A 24,888-nucleotide genomic window follows, 5' to 3' on the forward strand; every position below is an offset into this window, starting at 1 on the left:
CGGAAAACTGACACTGAACATTACCATGAATACACCTTCCCCACTGTCAAACATGATGGTAGCAGAATCATACTGTGCGGAAGCTTTTCTTCATTAGGGACAGGGAAACTAATTGATGAGAAGATAAATGGAGCCAAGTACAGGACAATCCTGGAGGAAAACGTGTTAGAGGCTGCTAAAGACTTGAGACTGAGGCGTAGGTTGAACTTGAAGTAGAACAATGACCCTAAATATACTGCCAGAACTACAATGGGAATGGTTTAGATCAGGGGTCCCCAACTCCAGGCCTCGAGGGCTGCCAACAGTGCAGGTTTTCAGGATTTCTTTAGTATTGCATCGGTGGTAATGTAATCATCTGCACAGGTGATGATTCCAACCCCTGTGCAATACTAAGGAAATCCTGAAAACCTGCACTGTTGTCGGCCCTCGAGGCCTGGAGTTGGGGACCACTGGTTTAGATCATAGCACATTAATAGGTGGTATTGGCCCAGTCACAGACCAGACCTAAATCCCATTGAGAATCTGTGGCAAGAAGTAAAATTGCTGTTCACAGACGTCTCCATCCAATCTCGCTGAGCTAGAGCAGGTTTGTAGAGAAGAATGAGCAAAAATTTCAGCCACTAGATGTGCAAAGCTGGTAGAGACATACCCCAAAAGACTAGCAGCAGCGGGATAAATATACTGTAAATACACGTCACAATTTTCAGATTTATATTTTTAAAATAATGATAAAACCATGTAACATTTCTGCAATGGTGTGATATGTTATGTGGGTATAAATTTTGGTATATTTATACTTTACTGATTTTCATAGTGTTCTCTTGTTGCCCTGTATCACTCCATGTATTTCCCATATTGTCTAGAGTCTCAATTACCTTCCAAAAGGCTGATAATTGGATTAGGTCACTTAATGTCTGCAGCTGACTGTATCTATGCCTCTTGATGTACCCCCTGTAGTGTCTTAATCACCGAGGCACCTTTGTCAGGTCTGGGAGGCCTGAAAACCACCCCAACCTGTCTGACTACCCCTGGACATAAGGAGGGGGCTGGAGAGGACAGGAGCTGGGAAATCCGTTCCTGCATGGTGAGGATTGTGTGAACACAGCATGTCAGAGAGAAATGGAAGCATATGGATTTTTAATCTTCTGTCTGCTGGATTATTGGACTCATCTCCTTAGACATTTTATCCTGTTACTGAACTGTATTCGTGTTCTAGACTATTGTATCCTCAGTGTGGTGGATTGTTTATGGACCTTTTAGTTTTGCCTATAATAAAGGTCTTGGGATTGTTCACACTTCCCTCGCTCTGTTGATTGTGTGGTATCGGAGAAGGACCCCGTGACAATTTCCTTAACACTTTACAAATACTACTTTGCATTGGTATATCACATAAAGTCCCAATAAAAAACATTTAAGTTTGTGGGTGTAACGTAAAAAAAAATGTAGAAAGGTTCACGGGATATGAAAACGCTCTTACATACATTTTAAAGAATTTAACTGTTGCCAAGAACAACACTATAAATCCCACACATTCTACTGACTAAACACAAAGAATTATTATTTTCAGAGTAAGCGCTCCTCTATGTAGAGAGCCAGATATGTTTTAAACAACAAAATGCCCTCAAGTTCAATGTATCTGTCATTTTGAGGTCTTTAGTTCACAACAAACAGCCACAATTTATAGAAAACCTTAAGCTTAGATATATGACTGCTCCCACATTGTTGGTTTTGGGCATGCTGAATATATCTAGGGGTTATATATTTATTGGCCAACAGTTAGAAAGTGAACTGAGGCCAGCCTGATCACATCAGACATTAATGCCCAAGACTTTAAGGGTTATTGGAGATGACATAGCATTACTTTTCACTTCTAGCTAAAAATTACACTCCGTTTTAATGGAGCCTTAAAAGGTAGCAACAATTTTGGGTCATGTATTAAAGGGATTGTCCAGGTTTGAGAGTCACGTCTGCAGTCACCCTGCATGGGGGAGTAGGCATTGATCTGTGACAGCATGTGGTGCACATACTGCCATGATTCCTTGATATTGCCGATGCACACAAGTAGTCATATGCAATTTGGAACCGTTCGCTAACATCGACAATACCGGGGAATCATGACAATATGCATTGCAACCTGTTCTGATTCAGAAGTCTGCAGTCACAAATGGTGCTCTCAAATCTAGACAACCCCTTTGTTCTGTACTCTAGGTTAATTTCTACATTTGAAACCATAACTCTACAGGTAATGCACATCAGTCATGAGCTTACATGGTGCAGCTTCTGTACTGTGCGATCAGCTGCAGCAGCCCAACATACACAGTATTGGGGTTCTCGTCGAGCCTAGCAGTTTAATCCCCCCAATCAGTGTACAGTCACGTGTGCCCATCTTTACCATCAGTGTGTCATCAGTGTACGGTCCCGTGTGTCCATCTTTACCATCAGTGTGTCATCAGTGTACAGTCACGTGTGCCCATCTTTACCATCAGTGTGTCATCAGTGTACGGTCCGTGTGTCCATCTTTACCATCAGTGGGTCATCAGTGTACGGTCCCGTGTGCTCGTCTTCACCATCAGTGTACGGTCCCGTGTGCCCATCTTTACCATCAGTGTGTCATCAGTGTACGGTCCCGTGTGTCCATCTTTACCATCAGTGTGTCATCTGTGTACGGTCCCGTGTGCCCGTCTTCACCATCAGTGTGTCATCAGTGTACGGTCTGTGTGCCCGTCTTCACCATCAGTGTGTCATCAGTGTACGGCCTGTGTGCCCGTCTTCACCATCAGTGTGTCATCAGTGTACGGTCCCGTGTGCTCGTCTTCACCATCAGTGTACGGTCCCGTGTGCCCATCTTTACCATCAGTGTGTCATCAGTGTACGGTCCCGTGTGTCCATCTTTACCATCAGTGTGTCATCTGTGTACGGTCCGTGTGTCCATCTTTACCATCAGTGTGTCATCAGTGTACGGTCCCGTGTGCCCGTCTTCACCATCAGTGTGTCATCAGTGTACGGTCTGTGTGCCCGTCTTCACCATCAGTGTGTCATCAGTGTACGGCCTGTGTGCCCGTCTTCACCATCAGTGTGTCATCAGTGTACGGTCTGTGTGCCTGCTTCACCATCAGGGCGTCGTCAGTATTTTTCACGGATGGATAAATAAATTAAAAAACTTTCTTACACTTTGCAATGTTAAATAAAGACAGCACATGGATGCCATACGCATGCTGTACGTTTTTTTTTTAAAGACCTATAGACTTCTATTGGTTCTTTTCATCTATGATACCGGGAAAAAAACCCATACACCTATTACCTGGCTGTACATGCGTAGCTTGCTTAAAGAACCTCAAAGCTTTCACATACTTCTTCTCATTCTCCAGAGCATGGCCAACATTATTCCAAAGCTTAGCATTGTTCTTATTCACCTAGTAAAAAGATGGTTAAACATTAACACGCTATTATTGCATTCTCTGCTGAGCCAATGCTATGTTCACACTTAGTACTTTCTGTAAAGATCGCAGGAGATTTTCCCCCAGAAATGGCTAAAGAAGCAACAATCTTTGTTTAAATCCTAAGTCATCGGGTCTCAGTGACGAGATTTTATTTTTGTTCTTGCCTCGTTTTTTTTTTTAGGAGCCATCATATTTGGGGACTTTTTGAATATTTTAATTTTTTACATAATTTCTCTTGCAAGAGATCACAAAAGAAATCTGGAAAACTTTTTTTCATTCATTGTTCATTTTTTTTTCCATTAACTGGGGCATGTATTTAAGACATTTACAGAGGGAATAAACCCTCAATATGCCAGACATCACTTGCATTGCTGGTCTGGGTCTGCTTTGCTGGCAGAAACCCAGCAATCATGCGACCTCTGGGTCCTACAGATGCATTGGCAGGGCTCCGGTCTTCTCCTTAGGTCCCCGGCCAGAGACTGAGCCTGCTACTGCAATAGCGTGAACTCTACATTTACAATAGTGCGGTGTTACATCACAGTGGCAATGCCTTTATCGGGTCGCGGAGTAACTAAACTTATTCTTCTAATCGAGTGCTCTCACCCTTGGAAATAATCAGCTTAATAACCAAAAACATTTTTTTTTCCCACTATGCTTGTACCCAGGGCTGTGGAGTCGGAGTCGTTGCACATTTTGGTGGAGTCAGAGTCATGGAAATTGAGGTGTCAGAGTCAGAGGTTTGGCTTACTGACTCTACAGGCTAAGCAGGGCTGTGGAGTCGGAGCCCATTTTGGTGGAGTTGGAGTCATGGAAATTGAGGAGTCAGAGGTTTGGCTTACTGACTCTACAGCCCAGGCAGGGCTATGGAGTCGTGGAGTTGGAGCCCATTTTGGTGGAGTCATGGAAATAGGGATTTTTGTGTACTCACCGTAAAATCCTTTTCTCCGAGCCATTCATTGGGGGACACAGACCGTGGGTGTATGCTGCTGCCACTAGGAGGCTGCCACTAAGTGATACAAAGAAAGTTAGCTCCTCCCCTGCAGTATACATCCTCCTGCTGGCTCTCAGCTAACCAGTTCGGTGCAAAAGCAGTAGGAGATCAATAACAATATATGAGTGTATAGCATGTCAGATTATAAAAAACAATCATAAGCTAATAACAGGGTGGCGGCATCCTGCGGCCATTTTCCTGAAGCCCCGTGCAGCAGAGCACTCCATCTGCGCACGCGCGGCCTCAGGAAGATGGCCGCCCCCACGGATGACAAGGGTAATAGCGCAGATCGCGCGCTTTTTCTTCACCTGCGCGCAGTGGATTCGGCACTTGGACATGCGCACACCACTACGCCACCAACGGAAAGTTGGGGAAGAAACAACGATGTCACCACGCCCACCTGACCTGACCAGCCTGATTGACAGGCGAAAACGGCGACTTTGGTAATGTATTTCGCAGCATAGGTGGGGAATCAGGGTACACTACATACACTATTGTAACGCACAGCGCAGGCCCTATTTAACAGTATTTTTATCTCAATCTGAAAAAACGGGGTGACAGGTTCCCTTTAAGACCAGAGAATACTGGTCATGCGCCTTTAAGACCAGAGAATACTGGTCATGCGCCTGTAAGACCAGGGAACACTGGTCATGCGCCTTTAAGACCAGGGAATACTAATCGTGTGCCTTTAAGACCAGGTACTTCCTTACCCGGGTACTGATGTAGAGTCGATGTGCCCCTTTAATGCAAAAAACTGTCACCCCAGTGTGAGCCGGCCGGGTGGACCAAGATGGCCACCGGGAGTTGCAGAGTTGATAAAATCTCGCAGAGAGCGAGAAGCGCCAATTTGGGGAGCGGAGCCACAGACATGATGTGGAATAGGCCCAAGCCGGGGCCTTAATTTCTGTAGCCGGCGGACGTCACCAGTGGGTCGTTCCAGGCAAGACTTCCAGGATGCGGCCTACAAATCGGCCGAAGCCAGGGGCTAAATTTTTGCAGCCATCCAGAGCGTTACCTCAGAGAGGTGGGCCACAGGGAAGTGGCTGAGGCTGCCTGTCAGCATGTGGATATCCCACTGAAGATGGATCCACTCACCATTGATGCGCGTCCCGGCATGGAGCCGCCGCGGATGTGGGTTTCAGCGCTGTCCTGTGCAGCGTGGACGGTGCAGGGATAAGCCTCAATCCATCATCCGACTGTTAGGGAGGTGGAGAGGAACCGTCCGCCTCCTTGTGCCATCCGCTTTCACAGTGGTGCGACAGTGGGGGCTGCTCGGACGCCATAGAGAGGGGCCTCTGTACATCCACGGAGTTCAGTCCAGGTGGACAGGGCCAGTTGTCCGGCATTAGGCCTGGCTCCAGGAGAGGATACATGGAGGCGACACTCCATGTAGTCGCCTGCTGCTGGTGTGGGGAGATCGGGACTCGAAGGAACCATCGCCCCTGAAGTGAGCTCAGGCATGGCTTCCCACGTCGCAGGAAAGGGTACGGGGAGGTATACTCGCCGCGCTCGCCTGTAGATAGTTCGAGGGAGATCGGAACCTTGAAAGGAACAGTCGCCCCCTTCACTCCGTTAATTAAAAAATAAAAATTTACAGAAAATTAAACAATAAAATAAAAACGTTGGGGTCTGAAACAGACCCATGTGCCTCCTACAGACACTAAGCAAGAACTGGTTAGCTGAGAGCCAGCAGGAGGGTGTATACTGCAGGGGAGGAGATCACTTTCTTTGTATCACTTAGTGTCAGCCTCCTAGTGGCAGCAGCATACACCCACGGTCTGTGTCCCCCAATGAGGCGAAGGAGAAATTGAGGAGTCAGAGGTTTGGCTTACTGACTCTACAGGCTAGGCAGGGCTGTGGAGTCGGAGCCCATTTTGGTGGAGTTGGAGTCATGGAAATGGAGGAGTCAGAGGTTTGGCTTACTGACTCTACAGCCCAGGCAGGGCTATGGAGTCGTGGAGTTGGAGCCCATTTTGGTGGAGTCATGGAAATTGAGGAGTCAGAGTCAGAGGTTTGGCTTACTGACTCTACAGCCCAGGCAGGGCTGTGGAGTCGGAGTTGTGGAGTTGGAGCCCATTTTGGTGAAGTCGGAATCATGAAAATTGAGGAGTCAGAGGTTTGGCTTACTGACTCTACAGCCCAGACAGGGCTGTGGAGTCGGAGTTGTGGAGTTGGAGCCCATTTTGGTGGAGTCGGAGTCATGAAAATTGAGGAGTCGGAGGTTTGGCTTACAGACTCCATAGCCCTGCTTGTACCAGTCAATATGATCAGATTATCCCACCTAAAAACTGCAATTAGTATTTTTCCAATAAGTTTTTGAACTTACTGTAGATTCTGCTACGTAAAGCAGGGATGTTACAGCAGTACGTTGGGCAGAAATAGGCTATTCCAAGAGATGGCAAAGAAACACTCTAGATCTTTTCAATTTTACTTTGAATATAGACTTGGAGTATTCCCCCAGGTTCAGACATAGCCCCCCATACACCAAACACACCAAGAGAGCTTCCTTTTGTGCTGGGCTGGTACACCATCAAAGCTTTGTAATATTGAGAGTTCCAGCAGATGCTGGAGGATCAGCCGCTAAGAGACTTAGATTACGATGAGGCTTGTCATTTGTGTCTTGGGTACAATAACATATTAGTATAGCCGGAGCGATGTACTAACCTTTAAGGCAGACATAAACAGAGTGTATTCCGATTCCCAGTCCCAGTTCCTGCTGAAGGTCTTCACAGAATGAGTGAACAGCACCAACGCCAAGAATATCCAGGATAACTTTCTCAACCTATTGCTGTCAGAACCAAAAGACAAAAAAATTCTATAAAAAAAAACGCAGCTATTTTATTACTGCATGTAATAGCAAAGAACATCATTGTGGCTAAGCTTAAAGGGAATCTCTCAGCGGGTTTGTGCTACCAATCTAGGAGTAGCATGATGTAGGGGCAGAGACCCCGATTCCAGCAATGTGTCACTTACTGAGCTGCTTGCTGCTGTTTTGATAAAATCATGGTTTCATCTGTTGCAGATCTTCCAGTTCTCTGAATGCTGAGCTCTGTGTAACCCCATCCACACCCCTGATTGGCAACTCTGCAACCTGTGCATAGGCAGAAAGCTGCAAATCAGTGTGAGGTGGGGTTGTATGATCACATGAATCTGCAGAACTACCTGGCAGCAGGATTACTAGTCCTCTAGTGATAATAGGCTGCTGATAAAACAGTGATTTTATTAAAACTACAGCAAGCCACCCAGTAAATGACATGGCTGGAATCAGGGTATCTGACCCAACATCATGCTGCTCTCAGATTAGGTGGCAAAATGCTGTTGACAGATTTCCTTAAAGAAAATACACTCTGAAAGCAGAAACGTACGTAGAGGTGATAATATTTTATTTTTTGTGAATGAACCAAGTCTAAAGGGAATGAAGCAATATGGAACACAATCAGACTTTAACAAATGGAGTTGTGGAGAAGCAGGAACTAGAACGGAGACCAGTCCAAGCGTCTGGAAGTCGCAATCATACACCAACCACCCTGGGTAGAAAGGCATGCACCCTGCATTCCAGGCCCGCCGCACACGTCCTCGAGGCCTGACAGCGAGAACAACACAAGCCACAAACCCATGGCCCACCTAGTGTCAGAGCCAATGTATGGTGCAATCACAAATCACATCTATGCACAACACACAGAAACTGTCTTCTATGGTGGTAGGCTCGGTTTTATTTAAGTGGTGAAATAAAAATGGCGCCATTTAACGAGACCTGTAGCGTCTTCATTTTTTGGGATCTGGGGCTGGGTGAGGGCTTATTTTTTTCACGCCAAACTGATGTTTTTTTTCGATTTCGGGGTAGATACGATCTTTAAATCACCAGTTATTGCAATGTTGCGACAACTCAAAAAAACGGAAATACAGGAGTGTTGAATTTTTTTTCTCGTTACGCCGTTTACCGATTGGATTAATTCTTTTTGTACTTTGATAGATCGGGAGATTCTGAACGCAGCGATATCAAATATGTGCATTTTTTATTTTGCGCTTTATTTTGAATGGGGCAAAAGGGGGGTGATCAGAACTTTTATATTTTTTAAGAATTTTTTCATTTTTTTTTCTACTACACTTTTTGCTTGATTCAATAGTTTCCATAGGAGGCTTGACGCTGTGGTCATCCGATCGCTTTTGCTACGCACAGCAGGGCTTTAGCCTTGTGTAGAAGAATTGATCATCTGCTATAAACGTCGGCCATGGGGCAGCACTCATAGCAGATCGGCAATGACAACCACAGGGGTCTCCAGCAGACCCCAGGTTGTTATGCCACCCTATTGGTGCTCCGGTGTCACGTGACAACGGCGTCGTCAGGTACAGCTAGTGACACGGTTTAACATGTTAACAGCTGCAGGTGTATTGCGATTGGGCAAGGTTAGCTTTCTGAGCTCTACTATGTTACATCTAAATTCTCAGCACCCAGTAACTGAAGAGATACATCACTGGAATCAGGGTCTCTTCCTACATTCTGCTACTCAGATGAGGTAGCAAAAACCTGGCGACAGATTGCCTTCCATAAATTTAGCACATCTTCTCGGGCATGTGGCTTCATGTGACTCGCCAGAAACGTTACTCAGCCAGGGACAGACATACCCCACTAAAGTAGCATAACCATATGATAGAGTAGGTGGATAGGCGCTGACACCGGCATCCCGCCCATGCTCTACTCACTATATGGAGCCGGTCAGGACTTAAATGAAAACTTCATGTTGAGCAATATTTTTGCCATTATTTTATGCTATACTACAGAAAACTGGCGTAAACACTAATGAATGGATCCCAAAGTTAAAGAACTAGAAGACCAGATGAGAGCCAGTAATAGACTAATCCTGCTGCTTGGAAGGGGTTGGGACTGAGATGACAATATGGAGGAGAATGCAAGTTAATTTCTTTAAAGGGAATCTGTCACCCACGGGACATATATGACCTATTAATATGGGCATACAGGTAATAGAAATGGTACATAAGTCCTACCTGTATGCCTCATATTAATGGTCTTGTTGCTGAGAAAGGTTATAGAAATCCCTGCCTCCTGTCTTCATTGTAATTCAACTCCCCTCCCATCAGCGTCAGTTACGGCCCGGAATCCTGCACTTCCTCAGAAATACATACCTCATCCTCCTTTCTATGGTCACTACACTCCGGGATCTTCTGCGCAGGCGACTTCTGCTCCAGTGACCTCCGGTGTGCGCGCCAATAAGGTGCTCTCCCTACATAGTCATCGCCATGTACACATGGTTCCTAGCGATGCCTGTGCAGGGAGGAAGTGGGGAGAGCACCTCATCAGCGGGTGCACACAGGTCACAGTGACTCGCCGATGCCTGCGCAGAAGATCCCTGAATGCAGCCCCACAGAAAGGAGGATGAGGTATGTATTTCTGAGGCTCCCATCAGCCGCTGCCTGCTGTCGCTATCAGTTGAATATAACGCTTATCATTCTCAAGTGCTCATGCTGATCGCCGGCAGAGCAGCGGCAAATGATGAGAGCAGTGATCAGCACCCGGCACCGGGGATCAGCGCTAACTGTACCGCTGCTTCTCAGGTGCTGGTACGTCTCACACGGATCCGTGTGTGTCATCCATATGCATGTGCAGCGCCCCAGAGTCCTGGTCATTGCAGTAATGTCGCTCTGCCACTAAGGGGAGTGATGTTATGTCTGATTGCACTAAAGGAGTTCACCTGACCAGGTATCACAGTCACACATTACACTTCACACTCCGGCCACCAGGGGGAGCGAAAGGCACTATGTATTAGGCCACTCCTCACGCTCTGGTAAAACTGGGGGTTGGATAGGAAGTTAGTGAGAAAGCAGCCTGGGGGAGCTCTAGGGAGGACCTGTCAGGGGTGGGTTCCTGGCAGGTACCTAGCAGAAAGGACAGAATGTGACGGAGCCGCGCCTGCACCGCCTTGCGGCGGCATCCTAAGAAGGGACACGAAGCGAAGTATATTGTGGCGAAGTGTGAAACGAGATCACAGCACAAGGAGATAGAACCAGTAGGAGTCGTGCCCCGAGAACGGCAACATCCTACTGAGGCGCGTAGCCGGTGGCCGGACTCCAAGCATTACTTCAGACAGCGGCAGGACAGTTGATCACAGGTTGGCTGTCTACCTTAAATCACCTAAGCAGACATAGGGGGCAAACGTGGAGAGGGGCGTCTCTAGGGTCCCAGAATAGTGCCGAGCCTACCCGTCATACGGGTGTGTCCTAGCCAGATAAACTTGGGGGACGGAGAAGAGAAAGAACTGATACGAGAGTTGTGAGGACTATCCCGTGGTGCTCAGCAGGGAAGGACTACAACACACAAGCGCTAGTTGGTAGGCAACGATTTCCACCTGCAAAGGGAACTCTGGATGTGCCTTCGGACCGGCCGGTCTCAGCCAGCCCTGTTAACAGTGCTCTGGATTGCGGATCCCGAAGCCTTCAGTAAAAGGTAAAGAGACTGCAACCCTGTGTCCTTGTTATTAACCACGCCTCACATCATCACCACCTACACTACTGGGAAGCCCTGGGGAAGCACTTCACCTGTGGGAAGGTATACCATCTAGCTGCCATATCACCACCCCAGTGGGCCCCAAGCAGCGTCGGTCACCCTGACCGAATACCACAGGTGGTGTCACGAAACCTTGACAAACTTGCATCACCTTTCATTGGACGCCCCTTAGCAGGGTCACGGACCGGGTCTAGCCACCGTGACAACCCCAGGACCGAGCCAGAGAGGTCCGGTACCGAGTACTCCGCGGCCCTGCGTCTGGGGGAGCTCCTACTTGGCGTCACGAACAGGATGTACTTAAGCCTGAAGAATCGGGTCATGTGTGCCTTAGAACTGTGTTGGAATTGTGCTTGAACTGTGATTTATTGCAAAGACTGTGTATTGCTATTTGCCGCCAAGATTCCCGCCAAAACTGCCGCCATTACAGCGCCACGAGGAGCGCAGGAGAAGAAGAAGGGCGTGGAGTTGTGAGCGTGAACGAACTGAGAAGTGCGAAGAGCAATGGCCGCCCAGTCTAAATATTTCTGTACCTTGAGGATGTGTCCGTCAGCAGCCGAGATCCGCCTCCTGCTCCTCAATGGCGGGCGGAGACAAAGAAAACGAAACCGCCCACGGAGGAGAGAGCGGGAAAAGGACGAGGGGGAAGAAGTGAGCCACGTGGGAGACGCCATGGCCAGCAGACCGGAATCGGAGCGTGGGGTCGGAGCAGAGGACTTCCCCAGCTACCCAGAGAGATACCGCGGCCGAGCGTCACCTGTTGGCCCCGACTTCCTGCAGGCCGGAGTGGACGAGCTCAGCGATCAACTCCGGCGGACGCAGCTGAGCACTGAGGCCGGGTGGAAGGAGACAGTTACCGGGGGCCTCACCAGACGTCTGTCGGCAGCCTCGTCTGGTCCGGAGCAAGAAGTTCCAGCGCTCCGAAGCCAGAAAGCAAGGCCCTGCCGGAAAGCGAGATATTGCAAACAGAGATGACAACGCCACAGCGCAAGGCCCCGCAGTCAGCGTTCCAGATCCCAGCGGAGACGGAGTCGGCCGACCCCCAGGACACCGTGGTGGCAGGTAAGGACGCCGACCCTGCCCCAGTGACAGAAGACCTACTGGTGGGCCCCGTAGCAGCTCCACCTGGTGCCATGACTAAGACTAACTCTGAACTGACAAATCCTAATACTACTACCACAGTGGGCATTATTGCCGCTACTGAACCTACTACCAAAATTGACATTCGAACCCAGATTATACCTGAAAAAACGATTAGTGACATTGATACCGCATCGGATGAGAAGTCGAACACAGATCTTTCCAGGCCAGGAAGTGTTCGCTACCAACTGATGCCTTGCAACCTACCGTCGCGAGAATAAACCTCGAAACCCCGACAAATGTAAATAGTTAACTGTTTGTTTCCTGCTCTTTTGCTGCCTAAACCCGTTTAGGGTTAGTGAGTCCTCCTGAAAGCCATTGAGAGATGGTTGATAGGTCTCATGTTGTGAACCGAGAAGGAGAGACGCAGTAGGTCCAGACAAGTGGTTAAGCGGTCCTGCATATGTGAAGTCGAAGAAAAAGGTTACCTTTGTACCATAGAGTTTTATAGTCAGCCTTTAGTGGGTTTAGCTTATACGCCCTTAAAGGAGAAGTTAAATTATTGTTCAAAAATTTGCACTTAGAAGAATACCCGGCTGGGTAAGAGAAACTATTTATAGTCAGTAGATTAGAATGTTATTTAAAAGATTTCAACATGTTTCTGTTTGTAACGTTCAAGTGACCTCACCTCCCATAAAGGGAAGCATTATAATATTTACATTGTTCAAAGCATTTCAAAATGTTGTATGTCTTTTTCTAACATCTATTGTTGTTGTTCTTTTCCCAGTCCGGGAGTACTGGATTTAACCGGGGGGGGAGTGCAGCGCCCCAGAGTCCTGGTCATTGCAGTAATGTCGCTCTGCCACTAAGGAGAGTGATGTTATGTCTGATTGCACTAAAGGAGTTCACCTGACCAGGTATCACAGTCACACATTACACTTCACACTCCGGCCACCAGGGGGAGCAAAAGACACGATGAATTAGGCCACTCCTCACACTCTGGTAAAACTGGGGGTTGGATAGGAAGTTTGTGAGAAAGCAGCCTGGGAGAGCTCTAGGGAGGACCTGTCAGGGGTGGGTTCCTGGCAGGTACCTAGCAGAAAGGACAGAACGTGACGGAGCCGCACCTGCACCACCTTGCGGCGGCATCCTAAGAAGGGACACGAAGCGAAGTATATTGTGGAGAAGTGAGAAACGAGATCACAGCACAAGGAGATAGAACCAGTAGGAGTCGTGCCCCGAGAACGGCAACATCCTACTGAGGCGCGTAGCTGGTGGCCGGAACACCGAGGAAGTAACTGACTCCAAGCATTACTTCAGACAGCGGCAGGACAGTTGATTACAGGTTGGCTGTCTACCTTAAATCACCTAAGCAGACATAGGGGGCAAACGTTGAGAGGGGCGTCTCTAGGGTCCCAGAATAGCTCCGAGCCTACCCGTCATACGGGTGTGTCCTAGCCAGATAAACTTGGGGGACGGAGAAAGAACTGATATGAGAGTTGTGAGGACTATCCCATGGTGCTCAGCAGGGAAGGACTACAACACACAGGCGCTAGTCGGTAGGCAACGACTTCCACCTGCAAAGGGAACTCTGGATGTGCCTTCGGACCGGCCGGTCTCAGCCAGCCCTGTTAAAGGGAACCTGTCACCCCGTTTTTTGAGATTGAGCTATAAATACTGTTAAATAGGGCCTGCGCTGTGTGTTCCTATAGTGTATGTAGTGTACAAACTCGGCTTTGGGAAAATGGCCGCCGCGATCTATAATGCGCACGCGCGGCATCCCGCGGCCATTTTCCTGAAGCCCCGTGCAGCAGAGCACTCGATCTGCGCACGCGCGGCCCCAGGAAGATGGCCGCCCCTACCGACGAAAGGGATGACAGCGCAGATCGCGCGCTGCTTATTCGCCACTACGCCACCAACGTAAAGCTGAGGAAGAACCAGCGATGTCACCACGCCCTCCCGACCTGACCAGCCTGATTGACAGGCGAAAACGGCGACTTTGGTAAGTTATTTCTCAGCATAGGTGGGGAATCGGGGTACACTACATACACTATAGGAACACACAGCGCAGGCCCTATTTAACAGTATTTATAGCTCAATCTCAAAAAACGGGGTGACAGGTTCCCTTTAACAGTGCTCTGGATTGCGGATCCCGAAGCCTTCAGTAAAAGGTAAAGAGACTGCAACCCTGTGTCCTCGTTATTAACCGCGCCTCACATCATCACCACCTACACTACTGGGAAGCCCTGGGGAAGCACTTCACCTGTGGGAAGGTATACCATCTAGCTGCCATAACACCACCCCAGTGGGCCCCAAGCAGCGTCGGTCACCCTGACCGAATACCACAGGTGGCGTCACGAAAACCTTGACAAACTTGCATCACCTTTCATTGGACGCCCCTTAGCAGGGTCACGGACCGGGTCCAGCCACCGTGACAACCCCAGGACCGAGACAGAGAGGACCGGTACCGAGTACTCCGCGGCCCTGCGTCTGGGGGCGCTCCACATGCGTGCAGGACGTTTTGGGGCTATGCTGTTAATAAACAGACATGTCAGCGTGTTTTGCCCACGGACACACTGACATGTGCACTTGAATGGGTCTATGTGTGTCAGTGTGAAAACTGTCACCACAAAGTACCGGACACACTGACGTCTGAAAGATGCTGAAGATTGACAAACCCTGACCGGTGAGACAGCACATACCAAGAAATCATTATATTTTCCACAGAAAACTTTTTGCATGGTTTCAAAACTTTGCACATAACGGACTTCAATAATTAACATAAAAACGTATAACAGAAAATGCATCAGAAATGAAGCTTAATGAGCTCATCACCAAAGTGTTCTGAAAGTTTAAACACCGGTTTCCAGCAGAAAGGATGGACACAGGAAACCGATGAAATAATATTCATGTAAGTGGTGAACCATAGCATTTAGCAGGAGGACTGGGGCGGCAGGCGCTGCTGGCTGGAGTGTGTAAATGCATTGCTCAGTCTATTGTTCTCGGTTCTGCCTGATTAATTTTTAATCAAAATAGGAAATTAGTTTATGCTATCTATATAGTAATGATACAAAACAGACAGGATGTAATATTGTTCTTCTGAGCAGATTACATTACAATAACTGATTTATATTAATTAGCATTAGAAAGTTCTATATAGAAAACTCTACAAATTGAATTTGGAGCTCCTTGGAAGACAGCTGGCCGGGACAAGACAGAGCGTCCTGGCTATAATGAAGACATTTCAGCCTTTTCACCCGCTGACCGGTAATTTCTCAATATAAATCTATCATTAATTCACTAAGTAACCACAGTCATGCAACGAGCTGCTCAGTCACGCTTCCTTACATTGCTACATGCAGACCCCATCCCACATACAGCCATGGATCTGGGACATAAGCGCCATGTGTATATAGTATATACGACCCACAGGAGACAGAATCCAGATTGCTTTACTGTGAAAATGGAGCAGTCATTTCTGCCCATGCGAGGACACTGCCCGTTGTGCTGATTCACTAGAGAAATGTTCAATTATTTGCACATTTCCTCTTTTAGGGTAAGAGACCATTTAGACAGTCGTTTAATGGCCTGTTCAGTGTGGATATAATGTCATGTTATTGACGGCACATAATCCAAATACTCAGGACGATGTGCTGCCGAGAACGATGACTTTTAAGCATGCTTAGAAAATCATCTCACCTGACAAGCAAGCATTTTTGCAATGAAAAGAGTGAAATGTGTAACGATATACGCAGATGTAAATGCCACTGTGGATATTGTTGTTGGAGGTCTATAGTTGTTATGTCTCATGCAGGGCTGTGGAGTTGGAGTCATAGCCCATTTTGGTGGAGCCGGAGTCAGTGTCATGGAATTTGAGGAGTCGGAGGTTTGGCTTACAGACTCCATAGCCCTGTCAGGGCTGTGGAATCAGAGTCATGGAGTCCAAGCCGGAGCCCATTTTGGTGAAGTCGTAGTCATGGAAATGGAGTCGTCGGAATCGGAGGTTTGGCTTACCGACTCCACAGCCCTGTCAGGGTTGTTGAGTCGGAGTTGTTGAATCCAAGTCAGAGCCCATTTTGGTGGAGTCGGAGTCATGGAAATGGAGTTGTCGGAATCGGAGGTTTGGCTTACCGACTCCACAGCCCTGTCAGGGTTGTTGAGTCGGAGTTGTGGAGTCGAAGTCGGAGCCCATTTTGGTGGAGTCGGAGTCATGGAAATGGCGTCGTCGGAATCGGAGGTTTGGCTTACCGACTCCACAGCCCTGTCAGGGTTGTTGAGTCGGAGTTGTGGAGTTGAAGTCGGAGCCCATTTTGGTGGAGTCGGAGTCATGGAAATGGAGTCGTCGGAATCGGGAGGTTTGGCTTACCGACTCCACAGCCCTGTTAGGGTTGTTGAGTCAGAGTAGTGGAGTCGAAGTCGGAGCCCATTTTGGTGGAGTCGGAGTCATGGAAATGGAGTCGTCGGAATCGGAGGTTTGGCTTACCGACTCCACAGCCCTGTCAGGGTTGTTGAGTCGGAGTTGTGGAGTCCAAGTCGGAGCCCATTTTGGTGGAGTCGCAGTCATGGAAATTGAGGCGTAGGAATCAGAGGTTTGGCTTACCGACTCCACAGCCCTGCTCATGAGAACATAGTCTTATATGGTAAAGACTCCATGAAAAAGTTGAGGTACCTGAATAAGTAGTGGATTCCTGCATCAAAACCCACATGTTTGCATGTTGTTGAAGATTAAACCCTATGCATTAAGGGTGAAGTCTGCATAAAGGAAATTGCACGCTGCGGATTTTAAAATGCACTCAACGGATAAATTTCTGTGCAGAAATATCCGCAACACGTAGATAAGACTGTGAAAATCTCATGAATTTAGCTTAGGTGCTCCATACACAAAATCCACACCGTGTGTCTGTGACATAACCATCATAACTTGGCACAAGATCTGAAGGAGACTAAGGGGCCAGCTTTTGGAAATTCTCTCACTTTCAGACTCATCCAGTGATCATAGAATTATCGACAAGGGGATTGATGATGCCAACTCTATTCATTTCCAGATAAATTATCAGGGGTCACTATAAGGCGCGCCAGCATTTTAATTAATGGTAAGAATTCTTGTATTCCCAATAAAGAAAAGGGCTGGAGCGCCTTATCTTGGCTGCTATCTATAAAAAATAAAAATATATCAATTTTCAGGGACGTATGGCACTCTCACTAAGCACATCAATAAATAAGGCTCTTCCATTTGAAAAGCTATAAAAGTTACAAGCCAAATGGGGACAATAGAAAATACATGTGTTTCAGCTTAAGAAGACCTACAAATTTGTAGAGGAAAACATACATATTATTCTCAGACAATACAACAATATATGTGAGGGTCGAAAATCCATACGTAGGACAAAGTAATGGAGCAGAGAGCATAGTTAAACCCTCCCCCCCCCAAACACTTAAAAAGGTGGAAACAATGACACAACTGTGGGGTCACAGAATGACATTTTCTGAAATGTCTTACCTTTTACTTGATAATTTCTTCCAGCCATGAGCTACAAGGATGCAGAATCCCATGCTAGGTACATATAATACTCTCTCTGCGACCACAAATCCAACAGGGAAGAAAAGGTTGGAGGCAGGAATAAAAGGCAGCACCATTAGGCACAGGCCCTGAGAGAAATGGAGAAGAACATGAAACGGTGGAGTCTCGCTTACAGAAAATGATAAAACCAGACCTAACAAATTACAGGAACTGGCAACACCAGCACAAGTAACCTCATGGAAAGCCATTTCCCCACACTGGATTTTGACACCTCTGGACTGACTTAAAAAGGACAATAAAAGGTGCTTAATGAGGAAGAAAACAAAATATGGGAAATAGCGAGAAAGCTGCACCTACTCAAAACATACCGTATCATTCTGGAACTTTTTCCTAGGTATTGCCACGCTAAATAAAGGGGGTTTACAATACAACTATGAATAGGTTCAGCACAGATTATAGCAGAAATTAACCTGCTTAAAGAGAATCTGTTAGCAGGTTTTAGCTACCTCATCTGAGAGCAGCCTGGTATAGGCAAAGAGAAGCCGAATCCAGCGATGTATCACTTAGTTTACTGAGTGCAGCCGTTCTGACACAATCAGGGCTTTTAGATTTAGCAATAGAGCAGAGCTGAGGAAGCTAGCCCCGCCCACACCAGGCTCTGTGTATACAGTGTCCATAGACAGTGAGCTGCTTATCACAGGAGGGGCGTGTCACACTAACATGTCCGAACTGCTATGTCCCAGCAATGATAAGCTCTTGGTTCTTAAACAATCATTGCAAGCAAATAAACCACAGAGCTTGATAACAGAGGTATCACTGAAATCTGTGCTTTAACCTTTACAGCAGGCGATCTTCAGATTACATAGCAAAGGACAGCTCACAGATTCCCTTTAAAAATAGCGATATGCGGACAAATTTTATTAAAAAGGGTTCCCACTAATGGAGAACCCTTGATTCAACAATTCGATGCCTCATAGTAGCATACAACCTCTTTTAGTTATTAACACCTTACAGGGGTATACTACTTTAAGAAAACAATACTGCACAAACTTTTATACACGTAAAATACCGTAACAAAAAGTAGGTATTCACTCTCCTTGGGTCCAGCGCACTCTCTCCACTACACTACACATCACTGATGCAGCCAAGCACTGACTCTGCTCATGGATATTGGACAAGCTGCTGAGCTGAGTGATTGGCTGCAGCAATGATGTCTGGTGGAAATGGACTAAGCTATAACTTTTTTTCTTATGAGCCAAACACTAACAGGCAGGCGGTTGCCAACTGGTTAGCAACTACCTGCCTGTTCAATCCGGCACCGACTCAGAGCTGTCACTAACTGTCCTTACCTTCGATTTAACTGCTTCACATCAACAGAGCCGTTGTTCTTCCTCGCTGCTCTGTTGACAGGTGGTGACTGCCAACATCATACTGATTGACAGCTGGTTTCCAGTAGTTATGACATACGTTGTCACACCCTGTCAGAGGTTGTTGCTCTGTTGATGCGACGTCGGTGGAAGCTGCAGAATCGCCGGCAGGAGCGGTCAGTGACCATTCTGTGCCGGCGAAGATCTGCCCTAGGAAGAACAGGCAGGTACAGTCCTGCTCATCATTTTTGGCACCCACAAGTATATAATGTTTCATATCTCCTGAAAAAAATTAATCACATGAAACATTTTTTTTGGTATAGATCACTCGTGTTAAATACAAAACAGCAAATGATAAACAATAATTTAAAAGAAAAACAACAGGAGGGAAAGATCAAAACACCTAAAGCTTGCTGTGACACTGGTATTGGCACCCTTTACATTAAATTAGTATGGAAACACATTTGGACTCACCCATGGTAAATCACAAATGAGAATCACCTGTGATTGTCGGTGCTCATGTGACATGAATTAGCCAATGAATGATGACTTGAGTGTTTAAAAAAAAAAAAAAAAAAGCACACATGGTAGGCCTTGTTCCTTTGTTATAATGGTGAAGACCAAGGAGTGGAGGACATCAGAACTGCTATTATTAGCAAACACAAGACTTTCACAAGTCTTTCTTGGCCATCTCCAAAGACGTTGGTATCCCAGTTTCAACAGCGAGCAATGTTAAGAAGTTTGCCAAGCATGGAATTGTCAAGAACCTCCTTAGACGTAGGGGAAAGGAAAATTGACAAGAAATGTCTTCAAAGGTTGGTGCGAATGGTGGAAAAAAATGCCATGTCAAACATCCAAAGGCCAACCTGATACAGTTTGGGGTTATGGTTTCAACAAATACCACAATAAACAAAGCAGAGCTTTATGGGTAGAGATGGACGAACCCGAACAGTAAAGATCAGTGTTCGACCCAAACACTTACTGTTCGGGTTCGTCCCCCCTGAACACCGTGTGTTTGTTGCACTGTCATGTGCGTGACAGTGCGGCAAACACGGCTTCTGATCGGTGGTAAAAAATCATCACCGCCAGTCAGACAGTCGCGGTTCCCATGCTGTCAGATGACAGCGTGAGCCCACAGTTGTGATCGGAGATATATAGTTTACCTCCGGTCACTGATGTCCGCTGATGGGACTACTGCTGCCATCAGCCAATGCCTGCTGTCGCTAATAACAGTGAGAGGAGGAGCGGCTAATGGGAGTATTCATCAGCCGATGCATGCGATATAAATAATATTTTTGATAAACAGCCAGGCAAAACTGACAGCTGGGGACTGCAACCCTCAGCTGTCAGCAAGGCTGGATATAAAGAATAGAGGGGTCCTCAGGCTGTATTTTTTATTATTTAAAGGGAACCTGTCACCAGTTTTTTAGCCCATGAACAAATGCCACCACCTTTAACTGCCCCATTGCTGCATTCCACAAACGTGTCTGTCAGCTCCTGACTCCCTGTGTATGCCCCCAAAAATACCAATTTTCCACAGCATGTCAATTCCTTTGCGGATCTGCAGCATCTCTGCACCCATTGACTACCATTGAGTCAGGCAAATCCGCAAGTTTAAAAAGATCTGTGGTTTGGCTGCGGAGTTGCATGCGAGAAACGCTGCAGATCGGGAGGAAGAGTGTGTGGGCGGAGACTTTGTGTGGGCGGAGATTGTGTGTGTGGGTGGAGACTTGTGTGTGTGCGGAAAAGATGTGCGTGGCTGTGTGGATGTCTGTATGTAGGCAGGCATCGTCCAATGGGAGATACTAGACCCATCCTGCTATGCCTGCTACAGTGACAGCTACCCAGTGATGGGTCAGTAGTCCCATCATCCGGCTACTGTATTCAAGTGTAAAAAAATACAAAACAAAACATATACAGTAAATAATCACCAATCACCTAGTCCCGGACGCCCTAGATCACCTGTAAAAAAAATAAAATAAACCAACAGTATACTTCCTGTTCTGCCATAATCCATTTAATAATGAGTGACCCACGATGATCTCCTGTGGACAGCTGTCACATCGACAGATGTGACCGCTCTCCAGGGTCTCCGGGCGGTGATACAATGACAGGAGATAATCCTCCACACTGTATCCATCTGCCACAGTGAGTTCAGCAGAGTTCATAATGTCACTTGTGGCACCGCTGCGTGGGAAAATTCTCACGCATCGTAAAGTGAGACCATGAACTCATTGAATCATTGTCTCCTGTCAGTGTGTCACTGGAGGCCCTGTAGAGCGTTCACATCTCATGAAATGACAGCTCTATAGGGGAGATCGTCGTGGAACACTCGTTATTAAATGGACCACATCGGACAAGGGAGTATGTGGTGGTTTATTATTATTATTATTTTTTTTTTGCAGGAGATCGAGGAATTAGGCCTAACAAAGATGGCAAACTGTAGTGTTTTATTTAATTAAAATACTTTATTATGGCTGTGTGTGTTATATAACATCTATAGGATTAGTAATGGATAGGTGTCTTATTGACGCCTCTCCATTACGAAGTCGGCTTGATGTCACAATTCAAAGGTGACATCAACCCCACAAATATTACCATATTACCCCATATGCCATCGCTACAGGGCAGTGGGAAGAGAGAGGCTAAGTGACGGATATGGTGCATCTTAGAGATGCGCCATTTCTGGGGTGGCTGTGTGCTGGTGTTTGTAGCCGGGGGGGTGGGGGTGGGGGTGGGCAATAACCATGGTCCCTTCCTAGTCTATGAATATCAGCCCACAGCTGTTTGCATAGCCTTTTCTGGCTATTAATCATAGGGGGACCACACATCGTTTTTTTGGGGGTTCCCCCTATTTTAAAAGCCAGTAAAGGCTAAATATACAGCTGCAGGCTGATGTTCATAGCGTGGGAAGATCCACGGATATTAACCCCTTCTCAGGCTATAAACATCGACCCCAGTCGCTGGCTTTCCCTTTCTGGGGCAGAAAATTGCACAGGAGCCCACGCCATTTTCTTTTTAATTCTTTTTTTTTTAAATTAAACAGATATTGTGTTTAAGGCTGGGGTCACACTTGCGACAAACTCGCATGAGTCTCACACCTCAATACCCGGCAGTGCCACCGGCACTCGAGACCTGAGTGAGCGGCTGCATGTATTTCTATGCATCTGAACGCTCCGATTCCAAGTGCCGGCGGCAGTGCCAGGTACTGAGGCGAGAGACTCGTGCGAGTTTCAAGCAAGTGTGACCCTGGCCTAACGCAGATTTTGTGTGTGTGTGTGTGTGTCTTTCTTTAACTCTATGTACCATTTTATTATGTTTATTACTAAACATCGGGCTTGGTATTATCTATATATCAATAGATATATCTATAAATAGATGGATAGTTATATCTATAGATAGATATATCTATAGAGAGATTGCTAGTACTATAGATAGCTAGTTCTATAGATAGATAGATATATTAATAGATAGAGCGATCTATCTGTGTGTGTAAACATTATTCTTAAATGGAGTATGTAAATGTAGGAGTTGGACAAGAAATGACATTACAATTCTTTCACTTTGTTAAATAATAGATCTTTATTTAGGTTACAAAAACGCATACAAATCCGCATGAAAATCTGCATCAAAAACGCGTGGATGTTTACCTGCGTTTTCTGCCAAGAGATGCAGAATTTGCGCAGAAAATTCCACAGGCAAATCTGCAACGTGTGCACATACCCTTACCGGTTCTTCCCACTTTCCCTGTAGCGGTTTCTAGTGAGGTTAATATTTGTGGGGTTGATATCACCTTTGTATTGTCGGGTGACATCAAGACCCCAGATTAGTAATAGAGAGGAGTCTATAAGACACATTTCCATTAGTAATCTTATAGTTGTATGGTAAACAAAGACACAGCCAGAATAAAGTCCTTTATTTGAAATCAGACTAAATGCGTTTTTCCTTTTTTTTTTTTTTTTTTTTTAAACGAACAAAACACAGTTATACTCACCTAATGCCAATTCCATTGAATCTCTGGTCTCCTGTAATAAAACAAATTAAAAAACAACCATATCCCCTCATCTGTCCGTCGTTCTGGCTCATGTCGTAATCCATGTCTGAAGGGTAAACAGTTTTCAACCTTGATGGTAGATGCGATCGTCCAAGCTGAAAACCAATGGGAAATGAGTGCAGCCTCAGTGACTAGCGGTAACGTCAGTGAGATCACCGATAGCTGAGTGAGAAAAAGTCTAACGGTGCAAAGGCGAGTTTACTGCAGTTCATATTCACCGCAGTGAAATTCTCCCGGTGAAAGGTGGTGAACTTGCCTCTGCACCATGAGACTTTTTCTCACTGTGCCATTGGTGCTCTCACCAAGGTCAACACAGATCATTGGCCCAACCGGGAATGCAGCCTCAGTGACTGCCAGTAACCTCGATGACATTACCGCTAGTAACTGATGCTGTGCTTGCAGCAGCTCATTCAACAGTGGTTCTCCGCCTGGACGCATCTAGGCAGCATTCAGGTTGAAAACGGTTTATCCCAGACATGGATTACGGCGTGGGATAGAACGACAAACAGGTATGTGTATGTTTTTTTTATTTTAGTTGTATTACAGAATATGAGGGCTTCGGTGGATTGGGCGTTAGGCGAGTGAGGTGAGCTGGAATCTGCCATTGGGAAAAATAACCCTGCAAACATTCAAAAGCTTGAACAAACTGCAAAGGAAGAGTGGGAAAAAATAGCTGAGAAGTGAAAGAAACTTATACATGGCTACAAGAAATGTTTGGAGGCTGTCATCAATGACAAAGGGTGTGCAACCAAGTATTAATTAGGGGCGCCTTTATTGCTGCACATGCTGTTTTTTCTGTTTCTCCTTTGAAATTGCAACATGTAAGTTGTAAAAGATTATTTTATTATTGTTATCACTTTGGACCACTAATTAAAAATCTTGAGGATATAACTGGTACATTTCCATTTATTTCTGAAGATATTGTAAAGTCTATGAAAAAAATGAAGGGTTGCCAATAATGGTGAGCAGTACTGTAGTTTACAGCTACCTGCCTTTTTTTTGTTAACTGTGGTAATAAAAACTAATGTAGACTTGTACAACCTCTAAGTTTTTTTAAAGTAGAGGAAAAAACAAACACACACAGTGATCCAGCCATTGCTTTTAAGCTTTACATGTGGCGCTAACTTTACATGCATCTGTGACCTCGTCTCCCGGTACTTACGTACACGCAACCTCCGATCCTCACAAGACCTCCTACTCTACTCCCCTCTTATCTCCTCTTCCCACAATCGCATTCAAGATTTCTCTCGTGTATCACCCCTACTCTGGAACCCTCTACCACAACACATCAGACTCTCGCCTACCATCGAAACCTTCAAAAAGAACCTGAAGACCCACCTCTTCCGACAAGCCTACAACCTGCAGTAACCACCGATCGACCAAACCGCTGCATGACCAGCTCTATCCTCACCTACTGTATTCTCACCCATCCCTTGTAGATTGTGAGCCCTCGCGGGCAGGGTCCTCTATCCTCCTGTACAAGTTGTGACTTGTATTGTTTAAGATTATTGTAGTTGTTTTTATTATGTATACCCCTCCTCACATGTAAAAGCGCCATGGAATAAATGGCGCTATAACAATAAATAATAATAATAACTTTACTCTGTGGTTCTGTACAGTTTATATAGCTGTGTAGAGCATATTTTTTTACATGACAAGCTGCAGTTTTAGATACTTTGTCCCCCTTTTATGAGAGACAAAATGAATTAAAAAAATAAATAAATCAGAATTGCTTTTTTTTCAGAAATTAAAGCTCAATTTTTAGTTGAAAAGCGATAACTTCTTACAAATATGTGTGGGAGGTCGTCTATTGCCAAATGTTATTGGTGGCATTTTAGGATACATATACATTTTGGAGGCTGGAGAAAAGTTATCGGTATGCAAGCTTGCATTTAAAGGTTAATTACAGTGTTTT

General features: G+C 46.1%; 1 protein-coding gene across 5 annotated transcripts in view; it reads right to left on the minus strand.

Annotated features, from left to right (window-relative positions):
* The window catches only part of TMTC3 (transmembrane O-mannosyltransferase targeting cadherins 3), a 114,204-nt gene that overhangs the window by 30,238 nt on the left and 59,078 nt on the right, over positions 1–24,888 (minus strand). For 3 of the 5 annotated variants that reach the window (XM_069764392.1, XM_069764389.1, XM_069764391.1), the window contains exons 8-11: positions 17,532–17,680; positions 7,096–7,219; positions 4,369–4,446; positions 3,302–3,413 (exon numbers count right to left, since the gene is read on the minus strand). In XM_069764392.1, the coding sequence (XP_069620493.1) occupies positions 3,302–3,413; positions 4,369–4,446; positions 7,096–7,219; positions 17,532–17,680 (463 nt within the window). The remainder of the gene's footprint in view (positions 1–3,301; positions 3,414–4,368; positions 4,447–7,095; positions 7,220–17,531; positions 17,681–24,888) is intronic. The other 2 variants (XM_069764390.1, XM_069764393.1) reach the window with 1 other exon arrangement.

This window comes from Ranitomeya imitator, chromosome 4 (assembly GCF_032444005.1).
Source record: "Ranitomeya imitator isolate aRanImi1 chromosome 4, aRanImi1.pri, whole genome shotgun sequence".
Taxonomy (NCBI): domain Eukaryota; kingdom Metazoa; phylum Chordata; class Amphibia; order Anura; family Dendrobatidae; genus Ranitomeya; species Ranitomeya imitator.